The 27,558-nt window shown below is 42.6% G+C and overlaps 1 protein-coding gene across 3 annotated transcripts; it reads left to right on the top strand.

The window, feature by feature from the left end:
* Window positions 1–949: 949 nt before the first annotated feature.
* On the top strand, window positions 950–26,879 carry PDSS1 (decaprenyl diphosphate synthase subunit 1). Of its 3 annotated transcripts, none has more exons than XM_061351311.1 (11): window positions 950–1,533; window positions 3,191–3,255; window positions 4,146–4,269; window positions 4,552–4,682; window positions 14,180–14,321; window positions 15,106–15,217; window positions 15,307–15,416; window positions 21,799–21,879; window positions 22,011–22,124; window positions 25,531–25,611; window positions 26,362–26,879. In XM_061351311.1, exons 1-11 carry the CDS (start codon window positions 1,294–1,296, stop codon window positions 26,500–26,502), a joined length of 1,341 nt encoding a protein of 446 aa, XP_061207295.1. In that variant the 5' UTR covers window positions 950–1,293; the 3' UTR covers window positions 26,503–26,879. The 3 variants fall into 3 exon arrangements, with proteins under 3 accessions (XP_061207295.1, XP_061207290.1, XP_061207302.1); XM_061351306.1 differs by lacking the exon at window positions 26,362–26,879 and adding an exon at window positions 25,843–26,107 and having other exon boundaries at window positions 1,097–1,533; XM_061351318.1 differs by lacking the exons at window positions 950–1,533; window positions 3,191–3,255; window positions 4,146–4,269; window positions 4,552–4,682 and adding an exon at window positions 11,536–11,629.
* Window positions 26,880–27,558: the final 679 nt, after the last annotated feature.

Here is a 27,558-nt window from a genome sequence, read left to right as displayed (position 1 = left end):
ACAATCTTACGATTCCATGTTAATTATAAAATCCCAGTACCTCAGAGTCGCTGTTTGGTAAAAACTGTACCTTAGTTAGCACCTCTGGAGAGCTGTTAGCCATGTTTCTCAATACCTCTAATGACAAACCCTGTTACACCCAGCTGCCACAAGACATATCACCTGTTATTATTTCTTAATGCTTGGAAGTAATTGCATCACCTGCAAAAATGATTTCTGTAATGTTATCACATAAATGATCTTTAGTATTACAATCAATTCTGTATGCCTTAAAGCTATACTGCTTATGCTCTTCCAATCAGGTGTCAAGCTGTCAATTTCGCATAACACATAATTAGGACTTGCACATCTCTCCATTACTATTTGCTAAATTACTAAATTGCTGATAAGAAGGGAAGGGAGAAGAGAACTTCTTACGGCCAATCTAGTTTAAGTGCAATATTTGTGTATATAAGGTCTTCACTTAGAATCACAGAATGGTTTGGGTTGGAAGGGACCTTAAAGACCACCTAGTTCCAAACCCCGGCCACGGGCAAGGGCACCTTCCACTAGACCAGGTTGCTCAAAGCCCTGCTCAACCTGACCTTGAACACTCCCAGGGATGGGGAACCCACAACTTGTCTGGGCAACTTGTGCCAGTGTCTAACCACTATCACAGTAAAGAATTTCTTCCTAATATCTAACTCGCTGCTGCTTTAGTAGCTGTTACAATCCACTGAACAACAGCACCAGGATACAGCAGGGGGTACAAGGGAGAAACCCCGGCCGAAGCAGGGTGCTCTCGGAGAAGGACTATGCACAGATCTTCTGCGGCCGGGTCTCGTTCAGGCCTCGAGGGGCCCGGCAGAGCCCTCGGGAGGCGAGCAGCGAGGCCGGGCCCACAGCTCCAGCGGCCACCCAGGGAGCTACTGCATGTTCTGCAGACCTCGCCTTCAGTTCACGTAAGAAACCGGCTCGAAGCCTCCGTGCCCTGAAAACAAGCCCTCCTCTCTGACCTCTTCACAGAGACGTCAGGAGAGGCTGGTGCCTCCTCCGAGCGGGAAGGACAGGGCGACCATTCCCGCTCTGGGTGTGCCGGGGCCGGGAGAGCCGCCCCTACTCGCAGGCTGGCAGAGCCGGATCCCCGCTGAACTGCGGCCCAAGCCCTGTCCTGTCCCAGCCAGGAGCGGAGACCGGGCCCTGCCAGGCGGTACCGCTCTCCCTCCCGGCCCTCAGCCACGCTCGGCTTCCAGAGGGAGCGGCGGGAAGGGAGGCGAGGAAGGGCGAGGTGAAGGAGCCCCCCCGCCTGCTCGGATGTCCTCCCAGCACCCGTGCCAGAGGGTGGTGGCGGCGCCTGGTTTCCGCGTCCGGGTCGCGGCGGTGCCGGAAGGCGGTGCCGGCGCGGCGGGGCTGGGGGACACCATGGCCTTGCGCTGGTGGTGGCGGTGCGGTCCCTGTTCTCGCTGGGCGCAGCCGCTCGGCTCCCTGCCGCGCCTCCGCCCGCCGGGGCCCGGGTTCCGCACCCCGCTGCTGCCGCCGGCCCCCAGCGCGGCGGTGAGTGCGGCGCGGCGGCGGGCGCCTGGAGGTCACCGGGAATGAATGGGGCGGCGGCGGGGGGGGGAGCCGAGCGGGTGGCGGGGTCGGGCAGTCACAGCCTACGTCCTCCCTCGTACCCGGGGAGCGCGAAGGCCCGGAGGCAGTTCCGGTGGTCGAGGGCCGTCGGTGAGCGGGCAGGCGATGCACAGCCCCGACCGGGGGCCTCGCAGGGGGTAGTAGCGCTTTCGGTGCAAAATTAAGTACTGGCTTAAGAGTTTTCAGGGCAGGATTGGTTGCTGTTGTGGGGAACAACCTCTTGGAGCTCTCAGTGGAAGCAGAGAAAGGGGTCCTCCTTAGTGACATGTTTTCAGTGTGTTAGTGCATAGGTTTATTTGGTGAGTTGTAATGGGGAGGCAATTCTCTTACTGCATTCGTTCACACCTCCTTCACAAGGCCAGGCTACTGTTCTGACCTGCAGTAAAGTGTTCTGGCTGTGGTGGGTCTAGAGTCGTGCACGACCCAATCCCATGTCGTTAAGCAGCAGTGTAAAGGAGGGAGCCTGTACCCTCACAGAAGAAGGAATAGGAGGAGATAGATAACCTTTTAACAGCAGAAAAGGGTGAGAGGGCGAGCTTATGAGGGTCTTGGCAATAGATCTGGGTATTGGAATCAGACAGCGGGGAGCTGCAAACCTGTAAGTTGCGGTACTTCTCCTTCCTCTCCTTTCTTTGTCTCCTTGTGTGGCTTTTTTTTTTTACCCTGTACAGAATTTGTGCCCTGGAGCGGGTGTGGTGCTCTTTTTGTCTCCTGCTATGTGCAAGGAGAGAGAGGCTTTGGGCCATGTACAAGGAGACATTGAGCTAAGAGGAGCAAATTGAGGGAATCCTTCTCCAGTTCTAGGTCTCCTTGAGCATTTCTATACAGGCTTTTGAAGAGGAAGTTTGGTGAAGTGTGTGGATTGCAGTGATACTGGGCTGGGTCCACATGGCTGGGCCCCTGAGTCAGTGTGTACTCCAGGGCAGGGCTGGATACTTCCTGGCAGCACTGCTGGGAGTGGAGCAAAGGCTTCCTTTCCCTTCTCAGCCTGTCTCTGCTGGAATCTGGACCTGGGACTTCGCCTTTCCCCAGGCTCCTGAGCTCTGCAGGGAGAGGTTGCTAGGTTTGGAGCTCAGGTTCTTGACATGGTAGCAGAGAAGGTGTGCAGGTGTAAGTTTGCATAAGAAGCAGGCTGAATTAAAATTGCTTCAGGGGAAAATAAGGACACCTTCTTCTTCTGTTAGTGTAGTAGTTTACAGAACCAGCTCTTGGCCTTTCCTCTGTGCCTTGACTGGTGCAGTCCAGATTTATCTGCAGGACAGGAAGTTTGGAAATCACACCTTCCATGAGTGCAAAAGCAAGGTTACATTAGAGCAGGTCTGGAAAGTTAACTGATAATGTCTTCTAGGTTGGTCCTGTGAGGGGGGAAAGTCCAACTCTTCTGAGTGAAAGAGTCAGTTCAAGTTAGAAGCTAATGCGCATACTGGCAGTTATGTCTCATGATACGGAAGGAGATTATGAGACTCCATTGGCTGCTGGGCAGTTAAAATGGAGAAACTGAGCAATGTTGATGAACACTTATTTTTTGTAATCAAATGTTTTCTGACAATTAATTTAACCCTGATTTTCCTTTGTGCAGATTTGTCACTTTACCCAAAGAAATTCAACGTTGTCATTTCCAAAAATATATAATATATTTTGGCGGTAAGTTGGAGTTTCATATAGTTGTGTAATGGGGAAAGAGATAGTTACTGGGTGAACTGGATAGTTACACCTGTGAACTGTAAACTTTGAAAAGAAGGTTTTTTGTTCTAATACATACTGGATAATTCTGTACAGACTTCTCCTATGGTCCTGAGTGTGAATCTAAGTCCTTCATACTGGAGAGCAGTGGGTAGAGCAGGAGTGCCCCAAGAAAACCCATATGGCTCACTCTGAAAAAGGAAACGTAATAAGAGACATAAACTTAAACTCCAGGGAACATTACAGAAAAAAAACAATCAGGCCTAAGCCTAATGCATCTTACTGCATCTATGTGGGGCTTTCACCCTTTATTGATGAACTTTTATGGTATCATCATGCTACCTGGAAGTATTGATTTAACTTAGAATGTAGCTGGGTGTGCAAAGAAGAATTTTCAAATCCCGTGTCAGGAATGGTTCTTCCAGGATTATACAAGAATGGGAAGAAACAGGATAATTGTGCTACTGGAAAGTGAAGGCTTCATCTCCAAACGTATGCCGTGCTATCAGTAGTGTATTCAAAAAGAATACATTGAAAGCAGTGTAGTTTTATGTGTCTCGGGAGACTTGTGTCATCTGTTAAAGGTGAAGGAGTGGTTATTGTTTGCCAAATGGTGCACTGTACCAGCTCCTAAAAGTCTGCAGTCATCAGTACATATCTGTGCCATCCTTGCACTTTATTAGCTGGATGAAAAGAGTGTTTTCATGCCTTCTGCTTATATTTTAGCCATTTGGTTAAATTTTGTGCAAGGGCAGAGGAGGAGGAGGGAATGCTTTGAAATGTTTCTGTTTGGGATGTTGGGGAAAGTTTGCTTTTAACATCATTACTCTCTTGAAAAACACTGTTACCAGGTTTCATCACACAAGTACCTCCCACTGGTGCAGCTGCAGTAAAACAGTTAGTAATGAAAAATACCAAGACCCTTTTCAACTTGGTAGAAAAGACTTGAAGAATCTCTATGAAGATATTAAAAAGGTAAGGGATTTTGGTGACTATTCTGGGATGTTGTGATGATTCTGGTTTTAATAGCAACCATTGCTTTGGAATATAGTTATTGCAAGAATATTATTTATGAACAGCTGTCTGAAACTTAAACTGAAGGCAAAGGGACCATTTCTACATACCTTACAGAGCCATAATGCAATACAGGCAATAACCTTATACATGCATGCTGTTTTGCTTGCACTAAACAGATTGGCAAGCAAATCTGTTTATGACAGAGACTTCTATGCTAATATGTTAATTTCCTTTCTATAGGAATTACTTGTATCTGCATCAGAACTTAAGGAAATGTGTGATTATTACTTTGATGGGAAAGGAAAGGCCTTCCGACCAATGATTGTGGTGCTAATGGCAAGGGCTTGCAACATTCACCATAATAATTCCAGGTGAGTCAGTCAGTTTTAGATATATGGACATATATTCATAGAATCATAGAATGGTTTTGGTTGGAAGGGCCCTTAAAGAGCATCTGGTTCCAGCTCTGCCACAGGTGGGGACACCTTCCACTAGACCAGGTTACTCAAAGTCTCATCCAGCCTGACCTTGAACACTGCCACTGCCAGGGATGGGGGCATCCACACCTTCTCTGGGGAACCTGTGCCAGTGCCTCAGTGCTCTCTTAGTGAATAGGTTTTTTTCTAATATCTAATCTAAATCTGCCCTCTTTCAGTCCCCCAAGTTTAAACTTCATTCCAAGTAGTGTACTTGAAATTCATCATTCTTGTGTTCCAAAAAAACATATGTCTAGTAGCTTTTTGAAAATAAAAAGCTCCTCAGGAAAACCTGAGTTCAGGTTCCATTGTGAAACTGTATTTTTGTAGTTAGCAGTGCAAAAGGAACTACTGAGTTTATTACATATTTCTATGTGTAAAATTGTGGACTATACCATACATGTAACGGGTGATGGATAAATAATCCAGAAGTCTGATATTTGTAAGGCTTTTAATCAATTTTAGCTTCTTACATAGATGCTTGATTAGATCTTTTATTACTCCTTGAAAATATATTAATTAGAAGTATTTTTCATTTGTAACCAGTCCTATAGCTATTAAACTCTTGTCACAGTTGAGAACTTTGCTGCAAGAAGAGACTTCCATACCTTCTTTTTTTTTTTTGTTACTATGCAGAAAAGCCATTAAGCACATGGTGTAATTATAATCAAAACTGTGAGACATTCAAAACAGTCAGATTTCCCCGCCCCAAACCCTGGGAGCAAGGTTCTACACTTCAGTGTAAGATTCTAACCTTAGAGCTGGTGTAATCCTCACATTTTGGAAGTTACTTGATTTTTGAAAGCAGTTTTAACTGTGCAGAACATCAGGCTTGCTCTGTACTCTCCACCACTCCTCGCATTCCTATCAGTTGTTACTTTCTCATTTTGAGGAAAGATGTTGGGCAGAGTGTTCTCTGCCTTCCAGGTACGCGCTTCCAGTCTTCCTTCATATGAAATTTCAAACATGAAATCTTTGGTCCCTTGCCAGAAGTGTTTCCAGACCAATTTATCAGTCTTAAGGGATTTCTCTCAGCTCTCATGTCATTTTTTCCTTAGCAGTACATTAATGCCTTGTTAGACTTGATTTCTACCTCAGCATAGCATATATTTTGCTGTTTGATGTGGCACCTCTCGCATTATACCCCCTCCTGTATGAATATCATTTTGAAGGAGAAAGCAAACCTAGTTGGTAGTGCCCTGTCCTGTGTGTGCCAATTCCTCTTGTTTTAGGGGAATGTTGTCTATGATTAATGAGCTTTATGCCAGCCTTATTCTATTCTCCAGTCAGCACTGCTCATTGTCATTGTCTTAGAGGTAGCAGAAGGAACAGTATCAGTTGTGAAACTCATCAAGGATGTCCTTTGTCACAGCACTGATTGGCTTAGTATTTTCATGAGTGATCTTAACATGAAAAGCAGGAGCGTGATGATGGCACTTCTTGATGACAGAATGATTCAGAATGACAATCAAGAATGACAGTCATTTTTGATGACTGGCCACCCATGGTGTATTGAAAGGCACCACAATTAAAAAGAAATTTCTTCTTGAGCTGGGAGGCTCATGAGTATCCCCTTACATGTAGCCCCTGTATGATTTCTATCCACTTTCTCTATGAAAAACCTTAAAAGTAATCTTAACTTGCATCAACCATAATATATTCAGATCAGCCACTGGTGTGCTGAAACCCTTGTATATCACACCTTGTGAAATCATCAACATGTCCGATCCTTCTGTTCAAAATAGGTAAGTCCAGCTAGCTTCAGAGAAGGGCTGCAAAGATAATCAGGACAACAACTGGCGATGAGGTTTTTGGAGCATCCTTCTAGTCAGAGTAACAGGAAAAATAGTTTTATCTCATTCTAGTGTGTAGCATGAGAAATGTATGAACAAGATTGTGTAGTGTACATGCAGTACTGAGAATGCTGGAGTGCAGGAGGTGAGCAACGAAGCAAAGACAAGTAGTAGCTTTTGCCTTTATGTGCTCAAAGCATATTTGCTGTCTTATAACGTATGTGTAAGGTCATGGAAATATTCTTGTCCATGCTTTATGCAGTCTTGAAACCATGAGGGTAGTTTTGAAACCTGCCCTGGGCCAGTGAGAAAGTGTCATCTCAGACTTCAAGTGCCACACATGCCTGAGGCAAGTGTTTGCTTCTCAGTAGCTGACCCTCAGCATAAGCACTCTGATTTATAGATGCCCATGTAATTTGGCAGCGTTTGTGTTGAGTTTTTGTCAGCACCTCCAAACTATGTCTAATGTTTAAAAGCCTCCTCATTAATCTGAACATTCCTTGTAAAAGGACAGATACAGTCACTGTCTCTGACATATAACTTTTAGAATGAAGTTCACAGTAGGGAGAACAGAAATGTTTCAGCAAAGGAAAAGAACGATATCCCAGGGTATATATCTTCTTCTGCTTTGCCTCATGCCACTTTTTGTGTTTAAGCTTCTTGAAGCAGTCTGTTACATCTGCTTTGTATTTGCATATACTTCCAGCTCACACTGATACTGGTTTCATTATTGTTGTTTCTTAAAGCAGTATTGCTTTCAGGTGACAAGTTGTTCTTCCAGGTTTTTATTGTTTGTGAGGAATATTGTATATATAGGAAAGGTAACTGTGTATTTGTTACTTTGCTGTAGACCTGAGAGTTAAAAGAAAACCCAGCTTGCTTTCTGTTCTGCTTCTCACAACAAATGAGATGTTTTTTTTCTTTCAAAGAAAAAAAACATCTTTTTAAGATGTTTTTTCTCTTTCAACTTGTCATTTCTCTTCAAACATTTTACTGTTCTTTTCCTCAGTTAGTATTGATTCTTCTCCTAGATTTGCTTTTCTTTGTTGAAGTTTTGGTTCCCACACGTGTATTCAAACATGCTGGCTACCAGCTTCTCTAGGCTTGTGGGGTTAGACAATATCCTGTGCTGTTCATCCTTAGCATTTTGTTTTCATTCTGCCTCTGGGGTTTGTGTTACCAATGTTGAGTTTCTGCTTCATCTTGCTGCCGTTCTCAACTGTCATATAACTTGCTGAACCCAGCATGCTTTTGTCTGTTCTTTCATTTGTTATTTTTTTGGGTGGGTTTTTTTGTCCCTTTTCCTCTTGTGCAGCAGTAGCAGAAAAGGTAATACTCTTCCTTGTTTGGCTGTTCAAAAAAACAGAAAACAACTTTGTAAGATTATAGGTCTTATGAGGCAGTCCACAGAGACCTCTCTGTCTTCACAGAGCCCCACCAGAACAGCTGAGACTTCTCAAGTGAATAGAGGGGAGCACCCAGGTAGCTCTGCTTAAGTTAGGTGGTTCATGGTTAGAGTTGAGGAAGGTTAGGTATTTAGAATGCCCTCAGCAGGGTAACTGTCTCTCTATAGAGTGAGTTCATCTTGTAGTTATAATAAGGAGAATGACAGTTGTTTAAAGAATATGAACTATTGTCAGCAGAAGTGTCTGAAGCATTCCAGTTTTTTTGTGCTGGTATATTTTGGGTTTTTTTCCCTTGGAGATCCAAGTGTCACAAGTCCAACCCTGAGTACTTGAGCCCCTTGAGCAATGGCTTTTTGCTTAATGATAACAACTTAGCTTTGTCCAAGAGTGAGAATTGTTGTAAGGAGTCTAAGCTTAGGTCATGCAAACCCTCAGTTTCACACACGCTCCTGCATTTCTTCACAGCCCTGTGTGCAGAATTTCATAGCATTATTGCTTAGCCTGACTGGACCTAGTGTTTCTGTTCAGAGTGTATTCTCCAGAGGTGTTTGCAAATAGAATCATAGAATCAGCTAGGTTGGAAAAGACCTGTGAGATCACCAAGTGCAACCCTTACCCCAGGGCTGCCAAGCCCACCACTAAACCATGGCGCTAAGGGCAAGCTGATTTCCCCTTATGGCTGCCCCTAATAATCTCCACTGGTAGCCACGCGTCATCTGTCCCCCGTAGTGGCCCACACTGTATAGATGCCACCCTTACACCCCACTGTGGCCACCCTTCACACCCCACAGCTGCCCCTGTTCTCCCTTCGTAATCTTCCCTCATGAATGCCACTCACCCCTCATGGCCACGCCTCACATCCCATGTCTGCCTTTGCTCTCCCATCATGATCTCTACTCATGGCCACCCACCTCTCCTCTCTTGATTTTCCCTCATGGCTGCCCTTTCTCTCCCCTCCCTATCTCCATTCACAACATCCCCTCACCCCTTATGGCCCTCCCTCATCTCCCCTCACTATTTCCCCTTATGGCCGTCCCTCCTTTCCCCTCATGATCTCCCCTCATGGCTGCTCCTCCTCTCCCCTCACAATATCCCCTCATGGCCGCTCCTCCTTTCCCCTCACGATGTCCCCTCACAAATGCCCTTCAGCCCTCATGGCTGCCCCACGTCTCCCCTCACGATCTCCCCTCATGGCCACCCTTTCTCTCCCCTCACAATCTCCCCTCATGGCTGCTCTTCACCCCTCATGGCGACCCTTCCTCTCCTCTCACAACGGCCCCTCATGCCTCATTGCCATCCCTCATCTCCCCTCACTATCTTCCCTCATGACTGCCCCTCCTTTCTCTCCATGATCTCCCCTCATGGGCCACCCCTTCTCTTCCTCATGATCTTCCCTTATGGCTGCCCCTTCTTTCCCTCATGATCTCCCCTTATGCCTGCCCTTCCTTCATGATCTTCCCTTGTGGCCGCCCTTCCTCTCCGCTCACAATGGCCCCTTTCCCCTCATGGCAATCCCTCCTTTCCCCTCACAGTCTTCCTTCATGGCTGCCATCCCTTTCCCCTCGTGATCTCCCTCACAACTGCCCTTCACCCCTCATGGCCACCCCTCATCTCCCCTCATGTTCAACAGTTCAAATTAATATTGTCCAGCTTTTGTACAACAGCCACATGTATGCACTGCAGAGCCTGTTCCCAGCTCTCCACCTGTAGCAAGGATTAACCACGTGCTATCTATTGCATACACTCCCTTCCCCACTCCGTGTACTTCTGCGGGCTCCTCTGCCTCTTTGCTTGTCCAGCTATACAAACCTCACTAACTTGGCTACACGGTCAGATTACCGCAGAGCAGCCCCCTTTCTGCAGTTCATGGAGGTGGGTGTTCAGCATGCTGTGAACCAGGATCTGATCCTCTCCAGTGTGCCATTTCTCTCAGTAAACTGGGGTAGGAGGTGCTCCTTCCAAGTGACTCTGGAAGACTTAGTCTATAATTGCTTGTAGACCACTGAAGTAGTAAGTGATACAGAAAGCCAAAGTGGTAATAGAGGCTTGAGATTAATCTATTTTTGGCACGTTATACAAATTTACAGACTTGATTCAAAGCAGTTACTGAAAACTGTAAAGTATCCAAAAAAAGTGAAGGGGGAAAAAAAAATAAAATAGGAGGTTTTATTTCTATTTTGGCAACCAAAATGAGAGACGAGCAAGTAAGAGAAGGCCAAAGTAGTGCAGAGATATCTCAATAGAGAAAATAGCACTAAGGATTTAGGGGTAAAAAGGGAAATAAATCCATCAGAATAGTCTGAGAAATACTTCAATATATTCACCCGGCTAAACTCAATAAAATAATATTTTCTAAAGATATGATGACCTGCCAACAACCTTTGTCCTCTTTTTCTTTCAGTCCTCTAAACCATGGTTGTCAGATATCTGTACTGTGTACTGGTTTTTCATCTGGTCTGTAATTTGCTCCCCTGTTAACACATCCATTCTCTGTGCTTCCCTTAGTTTGCAGTGTTCTTCTGTATCACAGACTGTGTTTCTCAAACAACGTTCTTTGTGAGTGTGGTTATAACACAACAGTTTTGCAAGTTCTTTTGCATGTTTCCTGTCTTTAAACTGGCAATAGTTGCTTACTGGCAAGCACATTGCAAATCTTTGTTGCAAAATGTAAGTACTGTTTTGTGTTGGTTTGAGTCTGTCCTGGTCATCTCTCACCCCCTGTTTTTATTTTTATCTTTAATTTGAAGAGGGATATTTGGAGGTAGAGGTGTAATTGTTTGGGTGTGCTTTCCAGGCTGTAAGAGCAGCTTTGGTCTTGTTCAATGTCCGTGACACAAGTTCTGTAATGGAAAAGACCTCAGGGTACTGTAGCTCTGTAAAAGCTTATCAGAGAATCAAGCAGGGGGTCCTACTGACATACAGAAAATGATCAAGGACTTCAAAATTAATATAATGCATGTGTAAAAAGATAAACTCAAAGTTGTATAAAAATTTTGTGTAAATATATATATCATCTGGGGGTGCCTTTACTTTGAGAATGACCTAAAAATGGCATCTTTCCACTTACTGGACTTGTGGGGACCCAATTATCTCTTGACTTGAGTTACTGCCGCTTTTTGCTTTTGTTTTGCAGGCGATGCAGAATGCAAAATGGCAGGGAATGAGAAAGATCCTGTTTCTTGTGTGTCTTCCCTCAAATAGGCATGCTCTGATTCACAATTCCTCTCCCAAGATATTTATAGGAAACTATTGCAGACTTTTTTTTTTTGCCTGTGATGGGAAGAACCTTGCTTGAGACCTTGCAGAAATAGTAGTTCAAAAAAGCGCTCTTCAGGTTAAATTGTCATCCTTGTTACAACATTCTGGGAACCAGACACATGGACCATGAACATTCCTATGCCATTTTTAGTCATTGTCAGAGACGAAATGCACTATAATGCAGAACTTTTCAAAACGTGCTTTTGAAATGCCTGTTCTTGTGCTGTCTTCATACTACTGAAAGGTTTTGGTGTGTCGGTGAGTTTTGCCTTTGCTGCTACTTCCCGGCAGGAAGTCCAGTCTGCTGATATAATTAATGAAAAGGGAGTCCCTAAAAGGAGACCAGTGCATGAAAGAGGCTGGGGACCTTTACAGCTGTTTGAAGGTAAGTTCTCCTACTTAGTAACAATAGTTTATTTTGGAAAACTACTTACACTGAGCTAGCATTTGACTAAATTACTAGCCTACAGTGAAACTTACCTTCAAACAGCTGTGAAGGTTTCCAGCTCTTATTTTCTGTTGTGTAAAAAGCTACATTTTCAGAGCCTGAGCCACACATCCTGCTATTGTTCAGGGTATAGAACTCACCAACAGCAGTGCAGAGTTCTGCACAGAGGTGGATGTCAGAATGCGGTGTTATGTCAGCAGACTGCAAGATGTTTTTTCATTTTGTGATTAATCACTAGAATTCAGTAGACATAGGCAATGCAAGAACTGGCTGGATGGCCGCGTACAGAGAGTTGCGGTCGATGTCTCAATTCCCAGCTGGAGACCAGTAATGAGTGGTGTCCCTCAGGGATCGGTGTTGGGGCCGGTCTTGTTCAACACCTTTGTCCCTGACATGGACAGTGGGATTGAGTGCGCCCTCACAAAGTTTGCTGATGACAGCAAGCTGTGTGGTTCGGTTGATACGCTAGAGGGAAGGAATGCCATCCGGAGGGACCTTGACACGCTTGTGAAGTGGGCTGATGCCAACCTTATGAAGTTTAACCATGCCAAGTGCAAGGTCCTACACCTGGGTCGGAGCAATCCCAGGCACAGCTACAGGCTGGGCAGAGAAGAGATTCAGAGCAGCCCTGCGGAGAAGGACTTAGGGGTGCTGGTCGATGAGAAAATGAACATGAGCCGGCTTCAGTGTGCGCTTGCAGCCCAGAAGGCCAACCGTATCCTGGGCTGCATCAAAAGGAGCATGACCAGCAGGTCAAAGGAGGTGATCCTGCCCCTCTACTCTGCTGTCTTGAGACCTCACCTGGAGTATTGTGTGCAGTTCTGGTGTCCTCAACATAAAAAGGGCATGGAACTGTTGGAACAAGTCCAGAGGAGGCCACGAGGATGATCAGGGGGCTGGAGCACCTCCTGTGTGAAGACAGGCTGAGAAAGCTGGGGTTGTTCAGCCTGGAGAAGAGAAGGCTGTGTGGAGACCTCATAGCAGCCTTCCAGTATCTGAAGGGGGCCTGTAGGGATGCTGGGGAGGGACTCTTCATTAGGGACTGTGGTGACAGGACAAGGGGGTAACAGGTTAAAACTTAAACAGGGGAAGTTTAGATTGGATATAAGGAGGGAGTTCTTTACCATAAGGGTGGTGAGGCACTGCCACAGGTTGCTGGAAGAAGTGGTTAATGCTCCATCCCTGGTGATGTTCAAGGCCAGGTTGGACAGAGCCTTGGGCGACATAATTTAAGGTGAGGCGTCCCTGCCCATGGCATTGGGGTTGGAACTAGATGATCTTAAGGTCCTTTCCAACCCCAACTATTCCATGATTCTGTGTACCAGAAGTAATATTTCTTTTCCTTATTTTTTAGTTTGGGTTTTGGATTTTTTTGTGGTTGTAGTTTTGGTTGGGGGAGGTTGGGGTGGGGTGTTTGTTGCGTTTGGGTTTTTTTGCTATTTTGTTGGGTTTGTTTCTTTCTTTCTTTCACTGCTTTGTTGTTTTTAATGTCCATGTTGTCCATGTGGCTTGTTACAACTGTAAGGCAAGGCTGACTGGTATAGGGATTTCTGGGATCCTGCATACAACCCATGTTGTAGATAGAAAAAAACATAGATAGAAGAACAGGGCAGTGGTAGCTGGATAGTTGCGTAGATGGTCTTTTGTGTGAGCTAAGTTGGCTCTTTTCTGTACACTTCACCAGTCTTGTTCCCTAGATAATTGCTTCTGTGTTCTTCCATCTTCTTCTTTTCACGTAGTTCAAAAATTAAAGTAGGTGTGAACTACTGAGTGTTGAATCATCAGTGTTAGATCTTCCCAAAGGCTGAATTTCAGTAAGTGTTAGGTATTTAGTGTTTACAGTCCTAAAGTGATTGCAGTATAATTCCAGTTAATTCCGCAGGCTGTTGAAGAACTTCTGAGGCCTTAAGGAAGTCAAATAACTTAAAGGATGAGATCCATGAGCTATGGCTTTCAGATACAGAATACAGATTTCTCTGCCTGCTGATGTCTGCAGCCTGCAGGTCAGTAGAGTTAGCCAGCTTTGGAGAGTTTGTCATGATGCATCTTACAGGTAGAGCAACACGGAGAAAAGGAAAACTTTAAACTCATCTACAAAGCTACCTGGCATTCTTTTCTCTGCTGTGTTCCAGATTTCCATCTGCTTGGAGCCAAGCATCCTTGATACTCTGCTATTTATTGCAGTCTGGATTTGGAGGGATTAGAGTTAATAACTTGGAAGTTTTGCAGTACTGCTAATGCAGCAAGGCAGAAACAGGCCTAATAAGGACGGAAATGTCCCATTGCACTTACTGTACTAATGTGATCTCACTTTCTTTTGTCTTCCTAATTCCAGATTTGAAAGATGGGGTTCAGACCATGGAAAAGCTGCAGCAGCTGCTTTCAGAGAAACATGTTTTTGTTTGGTTTTCATAGAGGTTTCTTTTAATGTATTGCAGCACATAGAACTGATTTAATTATTTGACAGTTCTTGGGGTTTTCTTTCAGGGAGGTGCAAGCAAGCCAGCGCTCTGTGGCCATAATTGCTGAGATGATCCACACAGCTAGCCTAGTTCACGATGATGTTATTGATGATGCAAATTCTCGCAGAGGAAAAATGACAGTCAATCAAATCTGGGGAGAGAGAAAGGTGGGTTTGCGATTATGTGCAAGACTTGCCTTTGAGTTTCAGCAGAGCACAAATACCTGGTTTTTTTGTCACATTACTATCCCTAGGCACAGTCTCGGGATGTGCCAGAAAAAAGTATGAAGAGGTGTGCACAGATTGTGGGTAAGAAAAATGTGTGTTCCTTTTTGGAACTGTAGGAAGCATTAGATATAATGTCTGGCTGTACTGTGATTCTTACTGATTTTACATTCCCTATGCCATTTTCTCCAGTGCTGTTGGAATACTTTGAACTTGTACATCATCCAGAACACTATATATATTACTCTGATTCAGTAGTGAAAGCAAAGAGGTTTTCAGTCAGCATGAAAGATATTTTGACTTTTGAGAGAGGTGTTTCTTCATAGAGCATTAAAAGGAAGGTGTTAATCAGAAATGCAGGGAAAGAAGTACAGTGCTGACACATCAGAATTTACCAGGGCAATTCAGAGCTAACATGGCATAACAGGGTGGTCAAATAGAGAAGTAATGTTCAAAAAACCTTCCCAGGCAGTTCAGGTATTGCATATAGGGAGGATAGTACTTATATAGAAAATACAACCAGGATTGTAAGATAGGGATTCAGCAATGGTTCAAATTTTAGTATTTGGTTATCTTCTGTTTTCTCTCTTAAATTGAGATAGACGTGCTTTACGTAGGAAAATGATGTGATTTGAGGAGTAAACCTGCCAAATAAAGGGAATTGTATCTTTTGTACTAACAGTTACAGGAAAAGATGTGAAAGATTAATTCTTTGTTTTATTCTCAGGCTGTTCTAGCTGGTGACTTCATCCTCTCAGCTGCTTCCGTAGCTTTAGCACGAATTGGAAATACTACTATCATCTCTGTTCTAACTCAGGTGATTGAAGATCTGGTGCGTGGTAAGGTCTTTTTCTGGTTTTTATCTTCTGATTTGCTTACCTAAGCAGTAAGCCCTCAAATAAGCACTTCCATCTGTGCAACTTTTTAGGTGAATTCCTTCAGTTGGGTTCCAAGGAAAATGAGAATGAGAGATTTGCTCACTACCTCGAGAAGACTTTTAAGAAGACTGCAAGTCTCATAGCAAACAGTTGTAAAGCAGTATGTACGTCTGTCTCTTCTAAAGTTAACATATCATACTGTGAGCTTCACAGCTAAACTCCTAGTTATTGCTGTTTTCTCTGGAGACCCTCCAAAGCAAACCCTTTAAGTGGTATTGTGCCAGAACGTGAATGTGATTGGGATTGTGCATTTTATCACAGTTCAGCTGTGTAGCCTTCAATACTGGTTTTCACTTTTCTATTTTATATTCATACACAGATTTATTATTATCCTCACTTGAATCAAAATAAGGTTCACAGTGGCAGCCTTTAATTTATGCAATTCTGCAAATTTGAGAGTGTTTTTAATATCAGTTGATCATTCTTGCACCTATAATTTGTCTTTCACATATGGTCCCACTCCTTAGTGCCGACTGGGACTTTAAATGATAACAGTGGGAGGAAACAACTGCTTGTAAAAGAACAGAAGCAGGTACTTCTTGATTTGTCTGGCGCATTTACTTAACAGTTACTATATCCAACCCTATCTGTCTGTTACTTGATTACAAAAAGATTTGATTCAAGATGGCAATAATCTCACCACAAAAGAGTAATAATTTTTAAGTTATTATTTTAGTTAAAGGCAGTGTAGCTGGTGTATGCTATAGCAAGGGGCAGTTCTAAGAGAATTAGACTGACAGTCTGTGCTACTGTTAGTCATTCTCCTTTGTTCTCAGAGATTTGGTACATTTGTGCAACAGATGGGTGTTGAAAGTTGCTGAAGTCAAAAGGTTTGTATAGAGTGAGAGACAGTTTGTGGGAAGGGAAAATACCTACTTGGAGGAAAAAAAATGCCTTTTGGATTGCTCATATTAATGGCAACCTGGCCCTTTGCAAATCTTCATTTATGTAAGTGGGCAATTTGATTAATAAGGAACATCACATATTCTGTTAGCCCAGTGAAAATATACAAGTTTTTAATTCACTTTGACAGTCTTCCTAAAAGCACCCTCACAGATAGAAGAAGAAGTCAACTTCCCACTGAGTGGATTCTTCTTACAGATGTGCTAGTTTGAATGTTTTCCTTTTTCATAACTTGAAAGAGTTAAGGATTTAAGCACTTCCCTCCAGATTGTGTCTGTGACGCTGGTGAATGGGGTGTTTGGCTGATTTTTTTCTAGTGGTTGTTCCATTGCTGGATTGCTGGAATTTTACATGTAAAATCTGTGGTATATGAAAAATAAGAGAGGGGTCTCTCTTTATGGCCATGCTTACTGGACACAGTAGCATTGACTCATCTCTCAGTTTCTTTCTGCATGGATTAGAAGTCTGTTGATAGCACTGAAAAGGGGATTTAAGGTGGGGAGTGGTTTTTTTGTTGTTTGTTTGCTTTGATGGTTTTGGCTACTAAGGAAAGGGATGGAATCAGAAAGGAGTTGTTTTCTGTAGCGAAAATAATAAGGAGGATCATCAGCTCTGGACTGAAAAGGAAGCTCACTTGGGGGATCAAGAATATTCACACCTTGTTTTCAGGGACAAAGCTAAGGAGAGACTTAATTGGTTTTCAGAACATCAGTTACAACCAGGCAAGTGTGTCATTAGAAGCAGTTCAGTTCCTGTTAATGGTAGGAAAAAAACCAATGATTTGTTTCTGTGCACAAATAAGATAGAAGTATTAACTGGAGAGATGTCAAACAAGCTCAGGTGGCATCTTGGAACTCTACAGTGTCATGCCTTAGAGCTGGAAGAGTAGAGTATTGCTGGAACAATGTCTAAACAAGGTAATAGTCTAAAAACACTGGTCTGGTTACTGCATTAGATACCTTTTGCATCTCCAGAGCATTACTGCGTTTAAATCAAAAGCCCTTTAAATTAGCAAAATATTTTCTTTATGGACAAAACAGTCTGTTGAAAATGTTGGAGCCATCCCAGTCTCCAGTTTATTTCTACAATAGTTCTGCATGGGGGAATGTTACCAAAGTTGCAAAGTAATACATCGCAAAAGGAAATAGTGGCAGATGGCCCAAAGGATCACTGAAGCCTTAGTTACTGAAAGGCATTTTTCAGGGAAACATGAGAGGTGACTTTGGTTCAAGAATTCAGAAACAATAAAGCTAAAGTGGAATTTCTATTAGTCATCAGGCAGGCTGGAGATGGCAGAATAAGCTGAGCAGGTTCGTTCTGTCTTCTTTTTATCCTGCTGTAATGTGAATTCCTAACCCTCTTAAAGCTGTTTATATTTTGCATAGCATGCTTCCAGAAGAGGGATTAAATCATGCTTGTTTTGAGATAAGTGCGAAGTTGCACTAGAGATTCTTGGTTTCTTTATTAGGAGAAAGCATGCAGCCTCTCATGTAAGGGAAGGCTGTGTATGGTAGGTCTGCCTTAGGGACTGAAGAGCTTACTGCAGCTCTGGTTCAACATGTGAGCTTCTGCTTTAACTCATTTATAGTTTGGTGTGTGTACAGGGCTCCAGCAGAAAAACCTACCAGGGTGTGGAACTGGTGTCTAGGACAGTAAGACCTCTGACCCCCACCAGCCAAACTGATCCCCCCAGCCCAGCTAGGAATGCAGGCTACAGTATATGTAGGGTGATAGTATCAGTAGCATCAAGTATGGTCAGCCAGTAGATTTCCTTATTTATTATTTAAAATACAGTAACTCCTTTGGGGGTGTTTCTTCCTAATATTTGCTATGAAAAAGATCAGCATAAGCAGATAATCTTCCTCTCTGTAGAAGTACAATTCTTCATAATCATGTACTTGGGTTAACATGTTAAAATATCAATTCTTTGCGAAAAGGTCACATGCATGAAAAAGCAGGCTCAGGACAAGATAGTTGTCTGCCCTTTGTGTAGGCTTCTGTTGGGTAAATATTGTCCTCTCTCGGGTAGGCCTTCATAACCCCCTTTCCAAGAGTAGTTACCAGAAAGGATTTGAAGAGCCTGGAGGAAAAGTGAGCGCTGTGCCCTGCAGCAGTGAAGGGTAAGCACATACTGGGCTGCATTGCTACCAGCATAGCCAACATCATGGAAGTGACTGTTTGCCTTTGTTCAGCTCACGAGACCTCAAGGTTGGGCTCCCTAATACAAGACATTCAACTCGTGGAGTGAGTTTGCTGAAGGGCCATCATGATGGTTGGGGGCTGGAGCAAATGGTATGTCAAGAGCTGGTTTTAGTCTGCAGCAGAGAAGGCTGAGGGGAGTCCTTTTGCTGTTTCCAGCTGTGAAACAGGAGGCCATAGAGAGGATGGGGATATGCGCCGTGAAAGGACAAGTTGCACCATGGAAAAATTCAGTTCAATTAGCTATTAGGAAACATTTCTCCATGAAGTTGGTCAAAGCTCTAAAACAGGTTGCCCAGACAGGGTGTAGGATCTTCATCCTTGGAGGTGCTCAGAACTCAAGTGGACACAGCCCTGAGCAACCTGATCTAAATGTGAAGTGAGCCAAGCTTACTTCACAGTGAGTTGTGAAGTGAGATTCAGGGTTCCCTTCTAACCTTAACTATTCTGTGATTCTGCTGGGAAGAGGAACAGTGCTCCTGTCTGGAAGAACAATGCTGGATGAGCTGTGAATGAGAAGGCAGGATCCTGATTGCTTCAGGAGATGGGCATGGAGGAGAAAGGCTGGAAAATGTGAAGATTTTACAGCTTTTTCCTTTCCATGGTGTGCACAAATCTAGGAGCAAACATCTCCAGTACTGTTTATACAATCATATCCCCTCCCTGCCCAGCAGCAGGTTTTCCTCTCTGAGCTACAGGGCACTGGTATAGATGTGCAAGTGCCTTAAATTCCTGTTGCCATAGCCTCACATTATAGCTAACAGAGCAGGGTGTAGCTACCCAGAGCTGATGACAGAATGTTTTATGGACGTGAAATTCAGTAAAGAGGCAGGATTGGTTTATAGTCTCTCATGGAACATAAAATAACAGAAACTATTTTTTTTCTATTTTAAAAAGTGTGTTTGAAATAATGCTGAGCAGATTGACTTGCTGAACTGCTGAATTCAAAGGACCTTTCTGAAGAACTGTTCTGCTTGGTATTAGGGAGGATTTTACAGCATGATTTAGTGGAGGACAAGCCTGAATTCTTGTAAGATTAAATCTGTAATCAACCAGTCATATCTGGAGAGCTATAGGATGTTTTGAGAGGGTGAGCTTTATTGTTTAAACATATATCATTAGATTGATATTGTTATCCTGATGCATGCTATTATCCCAGTATGGCTTCAGTTAAACTTCCTCACTCAGTGTCAGTCTGACTGGGCCAAGGCTGCCTGCCTGCATCCTAGTCAGTGTCCGGGTGGGGGCAATAATCCACAAGAGCTATTTGAGAAATGGGCTCCTGAAGGAACTCCCTGGTAGATAAGACCCAGTCATTCTGTAGGTTTATGATGTGGTCATGGTCATTTCTCACTTAGGGTGTGACAGCCACATCAGTGTCCTCTTTTTGTCTGCAGAAATGTCTGTAACCTCAGTAAGAGCTATGAAGGTCTCCTCTTGCAGAGGTGTAATAATTCATTTTGCATTGATGAATTCTGTAACTCACACTTCTGTTTCTTTAATTGTATATATGCAGTTCCTTGTATAGGTAATGTCTGCATCTGCAGAAAACTGTGTACTTACAGGAATAGCTCTGCCTTTCAGACGAAATGGGAAAGCTCTTCTCTTTACATGGCACTTCCTCTCCCTATATACCAACTTGTGCCTGCTCCAACCCTTTGCTGTCAGCCAGGATTTTGTCACTGTTCTACTGAATTCTGTATTCTAGTTCTTTACATGAAATGTGGTGGTAGGTAAAGATTTTATTAAACAGGGTAGATGGAGTCCCCCTACCTTGCTGTTGCTTACTAATCTGTATTACAGAAGCAACCAAAAGTTGGTAGGCATGGTACAGCAGTAGATGTTAGCTTTCTGGGGTAAATGCTGCTGTGTAAGAGGCAAGCATCAAAAGGAATATAAAAAGGGCAAAATGTTCTAATTTGATAGTCCCTAGCAACATCTATTCAAATATGTCATATTTACAGTTCACTCTGTTTTAGTAGCCATCAGGATTTTGCATGATTAGACATCAGTAACATTTATTTCGTCTGTACTGTCCTCCTCTTTTAAATAAAATTTGGAAATGTGAGATGCTGTTAATGCCTCAGGCCTCCAGATTCCTCTGGGTTTTAACTATTATCCAGGGATGCGGATTATTACTGGAAATTGTTCTGATGCACAAAATGCACTGATGCATGAAATAGTCTCTAATCTTGTGTGAGTTGCATGACATTTATTACTATATAATGTTGTGTCTTATTTCCATCTTCATGTTCATCTTCAAAGCTACTGCTGGACTCACTTTTACTATGGGATTGTTCGTGTTTTTTACTGATCCTGCCTTACATAGTCTTAAAGAGGAATTTTTATATACACAGGCATATTTTAATGTTGTGTGGCTTTCCTAGCATGTATTTTAGTCTTACATTAAGTAGAATGTATCTTCACTCCTTCCCTAAGTCACAGCAGTTTTGGAATGTCTGCATTAAACCATAATGGATTTTTGCCCCCTGTTCATAATGGCTTTACTGAAGGCTGAAATAAATCTGAGTATTTAAGTATAACCAACCTCATTTTGCAAAGCGTATAATCAATACGTAACTGCAGAAGCGTAAGTTCCCTTACTTTGAGGCAAGATACTAATTCTCAAATCTTAGTTTGTGTCTTATGTTTTAGCTTAGTGGGGTTTATGCAGCAAAACTTGTGTCTCCCAAGCAGTCGATTATCTGTACTCCATTACAGTGTTTTGTTTATCTCAGTGGTACTTCTGCCTAGCTTGGTGTCCTTTCTTCAGTCACTGTCTTGTCTTTGCCACTAACTGTCCCTTGATACCTTTGTCTGCAAGCTGATCAGCTCATCTTCCTGAGCAATTCAGTTATCATTAATATCACCCTTAAAATTGATCTTATCACAACTGTCCCTCCTGTACTGGGTGCAGTGCAGCCAGTTCTGTGTATCTTCATGAGGCATGGAATGTCCACTTATCTGTTGTCTGACCTCCAGTTATCCCCTGGCTGGGTTATACATGTAATAAATTTAATTCCCCTGCCACTGGACTGTGTATGAGTACTAGCCTGCATGTGCAGTGCATCCACATTTCTTCTCTTTTCATCCTTGCATTATAACTCCTAAGTCTGATAAATATTTAATAAAGCTAATCTCTTTCCAGAAGAATATATTTTTAATACTGCATTGCTGTTCAGCCTCATTTTCTAATAACCTTGGCTGTTTGTGTGTATCCATGAGCAGAGATAAGCAGGAATGTGCTACTGACTCAGCTTTGTTTCCCTTTCCCATATCCCTGCTGTCTGTGCTTGCTGTGCCACTTCTATGGTGAGAGACATAAAAGTGGATACTAACTAAAGCTTTCTATTTACTTGGGGTTTTCTTTTTCTTTTCAGGTTTCAATTCTAGGCTGCCCTGATCCCAAAGTTCATGAGATTGCATACCAGTATGGAAAAAATGTTGGCATAGCTTTTCAGGTAGTGCCTTTGTGCCTTTTCCAAACTGTCTTAGAAATCATAAGTGGGCTCTCTTAATCATTTCTATACATCTTCTGTATCTAGCTCTCATTTGCAATTTGTAAATAATCTGTACATGTATGTGTTTCCAGCTAATAGATGATGTGCTGGATTTTACATCATGTGCTGACCATCTGGGGAAGCCAGCAGCAGCAGATCTCAAGCTTGGATTAGCCACAGGCCCTGTCCTGTTTGCTTGTCGACAGGTAAGTCAACAGGAGACTCTGTTCCTGAAACAAAAAGTGTACACTGCTCTTCACAGCACACACAGAGGTCCAGCTTGAACACATCAAGTCTACAGTGTGATGAGCACGTCCTGGGTGTTCAGGATCAGCTGGATTCAGTGTACACACGCATGTGCTGTCAGACTGAGAAACACCTTCCTACACACGTGCTCTCACCATGAAGCCCTTATATGTTATGTATGTATATGCTGCCCCAGTTCAAGTGCTTAACCTTTGCAGAGGGCCAGGGATTCAGAGAGTTCTTGCATGTTTTCTTCAGGTTATTCCTAGGTAGCTTCTTCCTTATGATCATCCCTGAGGCATCTTGTTCTCCCCAGACTTGACTATGTGTGTAGGCTTTTTGCCAAATTATGGGCTTTGTATTCATCCTGGGGCCAAGAACTTAAATCTCTGCCTAGCTTTTAGGTGGGCACCTCTGTTTATTAGATTTGAACTCTTCATTTCTTTGTCCTCTAGTCCTGTGCAGTTACAGATGTAGGGAGCTTTCTCCCTTCTGAAGCTGTAATACTAGTTTGGAGGAGAGAAAAAAGGAGTATCATAAATAGAATAAGCTTAAAATTGGTCAAGATTTTTAGTGGCTTAAAAATGATTTGGCAAAGTAGAAGGAAAACGGAAGTGCCAGCAGTACCAAAAGAAACACTAAAATTGGTGCTTATCCATAAAAGGGGAAGAAATTGGTTTAATGCACCTTGTTCAAGCTTCTTGATTCACCTGAGGGAAGACAATCTCGGACTTAAACCAATCTTTCCTATGCAGCTTCACAGCATGGTACAAAAACTGGCACACGTAGTTCCAGCAGAGCTCTCTAGTCTGTGATCTTGCATTGGAACTTCTCAGAGCTCGACATGGGAAAAGTTTTAAATGGTTAAACAAAAAAAACCAACCAACTTCGTAACTTCTCCTCTTTCTTAAAGAGCCTGGGGTAGGAGGAGATGGAACGTGTGCACATCTGTTTCCTCAGCCTTTGGGCATCTACAAGGATAGGTAGCTCGGAGAAGACAGGAAAGCAGACAAATGCATGCTGAGACCAATCTCCTCCATATTCTCAGTTCCCCTCCACAGACTCCCCTGGGGATTTACAGACCTGTTCTTGAGTCATTATTTCGGAATTTGTTGGTAAGCAGCAGGATCTTGTTACTCATCAGCAACTGGGAGTTCTCTGAAGAACAGTGAGAGGCTTGGGTACAGAAAGAGAATGCAACTGTGACATGGTTTGTGTGTTAAAGCTGCTTGTAGAGAGAAACAAGGCCATTTGCACATACTCTTGATTTTGGCAGAGTGGGTGACACTGATTGTCTTGTAGGTATTGAATATTAACATTTTTTTTTAATTAAAACTATTCTTTTATTCATTTGTTTGGGTTGGCTCTCTCCAAACATTCAACTCCATCTATCATTTAATTAGCTTTATGAGATAAATGAATTCATAATACGGAATTACAGGAAAACCTGTCACTTCTATTGCAAATTCTTGCTTGTTCTTTGTAGCTCAGGTGTAAACGCTTTTCCTTATGTGTATCTTTGCTAGATGCGAAGTGTCCATTTTTGCACTGAAAGGTAATTTGACCGTCATGCGAAGTTTTCTGTATTAACCAGAAGGTTGCTTTGCTGAAAATTCCCTGCTGTTTTCAAGCAAGTGGAAGAACAGCACTGTAGGCTTAAGTAGTACATAAACCAAGTATAAGTGCTAAAAAAATTCAGAGCTTCAACAGACACTTTGTGCTGCTACTAAAAGACGCTTCGTCTCTTTGTAGCTGAGACTAAAGCCTCCTGAGCCTTGAAGATAGTCTAGATTGTAATTGGTAAATACAGGCTGTCTTTTCTGTTGAAACTAATATTACTGCTATCCTGCATACCCTGAATATATCTGGTAATCCTCGCATCATCTTCTTGACAAACATACCTTAGTTCTTAATGTGCTCTGGATCTTCCGTGACAGCCGCCTTATCTTCTTGTCCTCTCTGTCTGAAACACATCTTTGGGTGTTAGAATCTTAAGGAGGAGGCTTTATATAAAAAATGTTTCTCTTGATGTGAGACCTATTTATTCAGTATTTTAAGTTAGTCCACTCAGTAAAAAAATCCAAAACACCCAAACATTGTTCTTTTTTAAGGAAATACACTAGTATATGCCAAGTCTAAAGCCACTCTTAAGCTAGTACAGCTGAAGAATGGGGGGTTTTGTTAAGCAATCTTGTCAGATCTGCAGAACTGCTAAAAACAGCTTTATGTTACAAGTTCGAGGATTTTATATCCTTTAGTGTTTAAATATTCAAAGTGTATATGCATCCTATATGATTGTAAATATGAATAATATGAAAAAGATTATATTAATATTGCAATTAAATTGTCATTACATGGGAAGAAAGCTAGGATCTAGAGAAAGCCAAGTATGAGTCACCAACAGACTTGTAAATGCATCTCCCAAGAAGCCTACTTGTGAATAACAGGGAAATGTCACAACAGGGATGCTACATCTTTGGTTCCTAACAAACACGTGTGTAGATACACAGTTTCAGGCCCAAAGGTGTGCAAGGAAAGCAGATCACTGTTTACAAGTGTATGGCAACAAAATAACCTTTGACTATAATAACCCTTTCAGATAGGATCAACAGATATCTTTCTTTTAAAGTCTTCTGCAATGTAGCTGTCTTGAGTTGTGGCCTTAGTTTGTTAAGCACCAGGTTCTGCTATTTCTGGACTGCCTGAAGAAGGTGTCTGCATGTTTAGGAAAGACATGCAGTGACTTTCTTAGACAGCTGATTTTATCTACTTGATTTGTAGGGAATTGACTGCAGTACTAAATGCAAATTCTGTGATTGAAAGTAACATACATTATAGTTGTCATTCTTCTCTTACAAAAATCTTTCCTGAGCTTTTCCTGTGTCTGTAAAATACCAGACAAATGGAAAGCGTAAGTGGAAGTAACAGTCGAAGGTATCATGAAGGGTTTTACAGGTTGAACTGCACAATCCAGCTGTAACAAACCTCCTGGGTTTCCTGTGGTACGCGTGGGGGAAGAGGTGCTTCTCCAATGTGTCATATTAATCATCGTTTGTGAGATAAGAATACCTGAACAGATTACACACCTCGGAGTACCACTGGATTATCTGATTAACATGATGAAAGGGCAGGTTTTAACTTTCCCTACCAGCTGGCTGCAGCCAGAGCCAGCCAGTTTTAAGTTTTAAATGCTTGGGCTTTACTGCACTGCAGTCCTGTGCAGATCACAGGTATCTACCTATAGCTATATCTGTAGTAACACCAGTGGCAGAGGAGGAGGTCTCTACTTTGGTGACTTTTTGACCTTGGCATAGCAGGGAGCAGTAAATTCACAAGCACTACAAAACCTCCTTCTTTTGTGCTTAGTTTCCAGAAATGAATGCTATGATAATGAGAAGATTCAGCAAGCCAGGAGATGTTGAACGTGCTCGGAAGTATGTGTTGCAGGTAAGACTGATAACCAGGTATTTATTCCTAAAGTGCTGTCCCTGCTGAAGTCAGTCTGGAATTCATTGCCTCTGAAGTAAAACAGCAGGGCTGCATTTTCAGATCCATGTTAAGTAGCATGCTGTGTACAATACCGAGTTAGTACTCTTCAACTGTCTTACTGGTGATGGTTGCTTTAACAGAAATGCTAGGTACTGAAGAGTTGTTTTTTTCTTTTCTTCCCTCCAATAGCATGAAATCCACACAATAAAAGTTAAAAGCTCATGCATGAACTCAGTTCCTTCAGCTGAAGAGTAGCTGTATCCAACAGCTGGTGTAAGCGGCATGTAATACCAGTCTTGGAACTGCAGTACACACTCCGTATCAGTTTAAATTTACTCTGGTCTGCAAAGACTGAATAATTGTGCAAAATAAATACATACTTTTTCAGGAAAGCTTTTTTTTTTTTTACATATCTCTATTTAGGGCAGGGGGAAAAGTTAAACTATTAGTTCCTAATCCTACTGAATAGTGTGTTATTAATACCAGTGTTTTGTAAGTATATTGAAGCTTAGCATGGGTAAGTTTTATATTTTGACACTTTGGAGAAGAGATGAAGGATTCAATGAACACAGAATCCTCTTCCTTTACCCTTCAGAATATAACTGAGTGTTCAGGGTACATAGTAACTGTAAAACTTCCCTGTAACTGGAGGAGGCAGGAGGGAGGATAATCAGTTACCCATTACCTTTACCTGTCTTCCCACATAAGAGTGATGGTGTGCAGCAAACAACCTACCTTGCCCAGCGCTACTGCCATGAAGCTACACGAGAGATCAGTAAGCTACGACCATCCCCTGAAAGAGAAGCCCTCATCCAACTGACAGAAATGGTGCTCACGAGAGACAAGTGAGAGAACTCCTTCCACTCGTTCTGGCAGCTATTTACCAGACTGTGCCTAAATTGACTTCTAAAGTTATTTGCTTCCAACACATGCTACCAAAAATTATTTTTTTAAAAACTCTTTTTTTTTGGAAGTTCTGTTTTTTTTTAAAGAAAAAAAAAGTTTAAAAGTTTAAAGTGTTTTATTGTGGGAAGCCACAGTTCAGAGCAAATCAGACTGTGCTGTACAATTGTTTTAGTGGGGGCTGTTAATTGGGGGGGAGTGGGGAAGATGTTTACATGTTGATGCACAAAGGCCACAATAAGAATAAATATGTATCAGTGTATGAGAACTGAAGTTGTTCCAGATTTCACTTGTTGGCACCAATAAACAGAGAATGTATGGTACTATATAGGAAAGTCGCAGGAAGGTAAATGGGTTGAAGGCTTTCCTGGCTGTTAAAACTAGGAATACCTGGAATTGTATATTAAGAAATCAGTTTGTTGTAACAGACTCTATGAACTGGAAAACTTCTCACTGAAGTCCACATAATGAAACACAGGTATGCTGTTGGTTGCTACCTGGTAGCAGTGAGGATGCAGAATTTAAGAGTGCTACAGTTAAGAACTCACACTAAAATTCAGCAGCCAGTTAAAGTTCCAGCTCCATCTCCCATTTACGGAATACATTCAGTACTCTCCTAGAAGCCTGCTTTGAAGTCCCAGACACACTCCTCTTACAGTAGTTATCCAGTACCACCACATTCCTTCTCAGGTTATTTAAGCCACAGAATTTATGGAGCAGGGAAGTGCATCATCCTATCCATGATCCCTTAAGGCAGTGGCTAAGTTCTTGCTGAGTTTGTTACCCCTTTGTCACATCTTCCAGGCAGCCTGTCACCTCTTCTCACTGGGCACATCACCAAGCCAGACAGAGTTTCCTCTGGGAAACATCAGTTACAGATGTCCAACTTCGTGCATCCAGATAACTAGATTCAGTCAAGAATCCTTGCTAAAATTAATTTGGGAAGACAAGAACTTTTAAGAGTATGTATAAATATGTAATTCAGGTTTCATATCTAATTTA

The sequence above is a fragment of the Neopsephotus bourkii genome, unplaced genomic scaffold, assembly GCF_033783945.1.
Source record: "Neopsephotus bourkii isolate Nb327-2 ecotype Australia unplaced genomic scaffold, CSIRO-AGI_Nbou_v1 NB_53, whole genome shotgun sequence".
Lineage (NCBI taxonomy): Eukaryota > Metazoa > Chordata > Aves > Psittaciformes > Psittacidae > Neopsephotus > Neopsephotus bourkii.
This window is presented reverse-complemented; position numbering and strand designations above follow the sequence as displayed.

What these genes read in the sequence shown, in the direction of transcription:
- PDSS1 (XM_061351311.1), top strand. Translation starts at nt 1,294, where the DNA reads ATGTCCTCCCAGCACCCGTGCCAGAGGGTGGTGGCGGCGCCTGGTTTC. An exon ending in CGCCGGCCCCCAGCGCGGCG is followed by an intron (nt 1,534 to 3,190) that starts GTGAGTGCGGCG and finishes TCCTTTGTGCAG; the next exon opens with ATTTGTCACTTTACCCAAAG. An exon ending in AAATCTGGGGAGAGAGAAAG is followed by an intron (nt 14,322 to 15,105) that starts GTGGGTTTGCGA and finishes TTTTATTCTCAG; the next exon opens with GCTGTTCTAGCTGGTGACTT.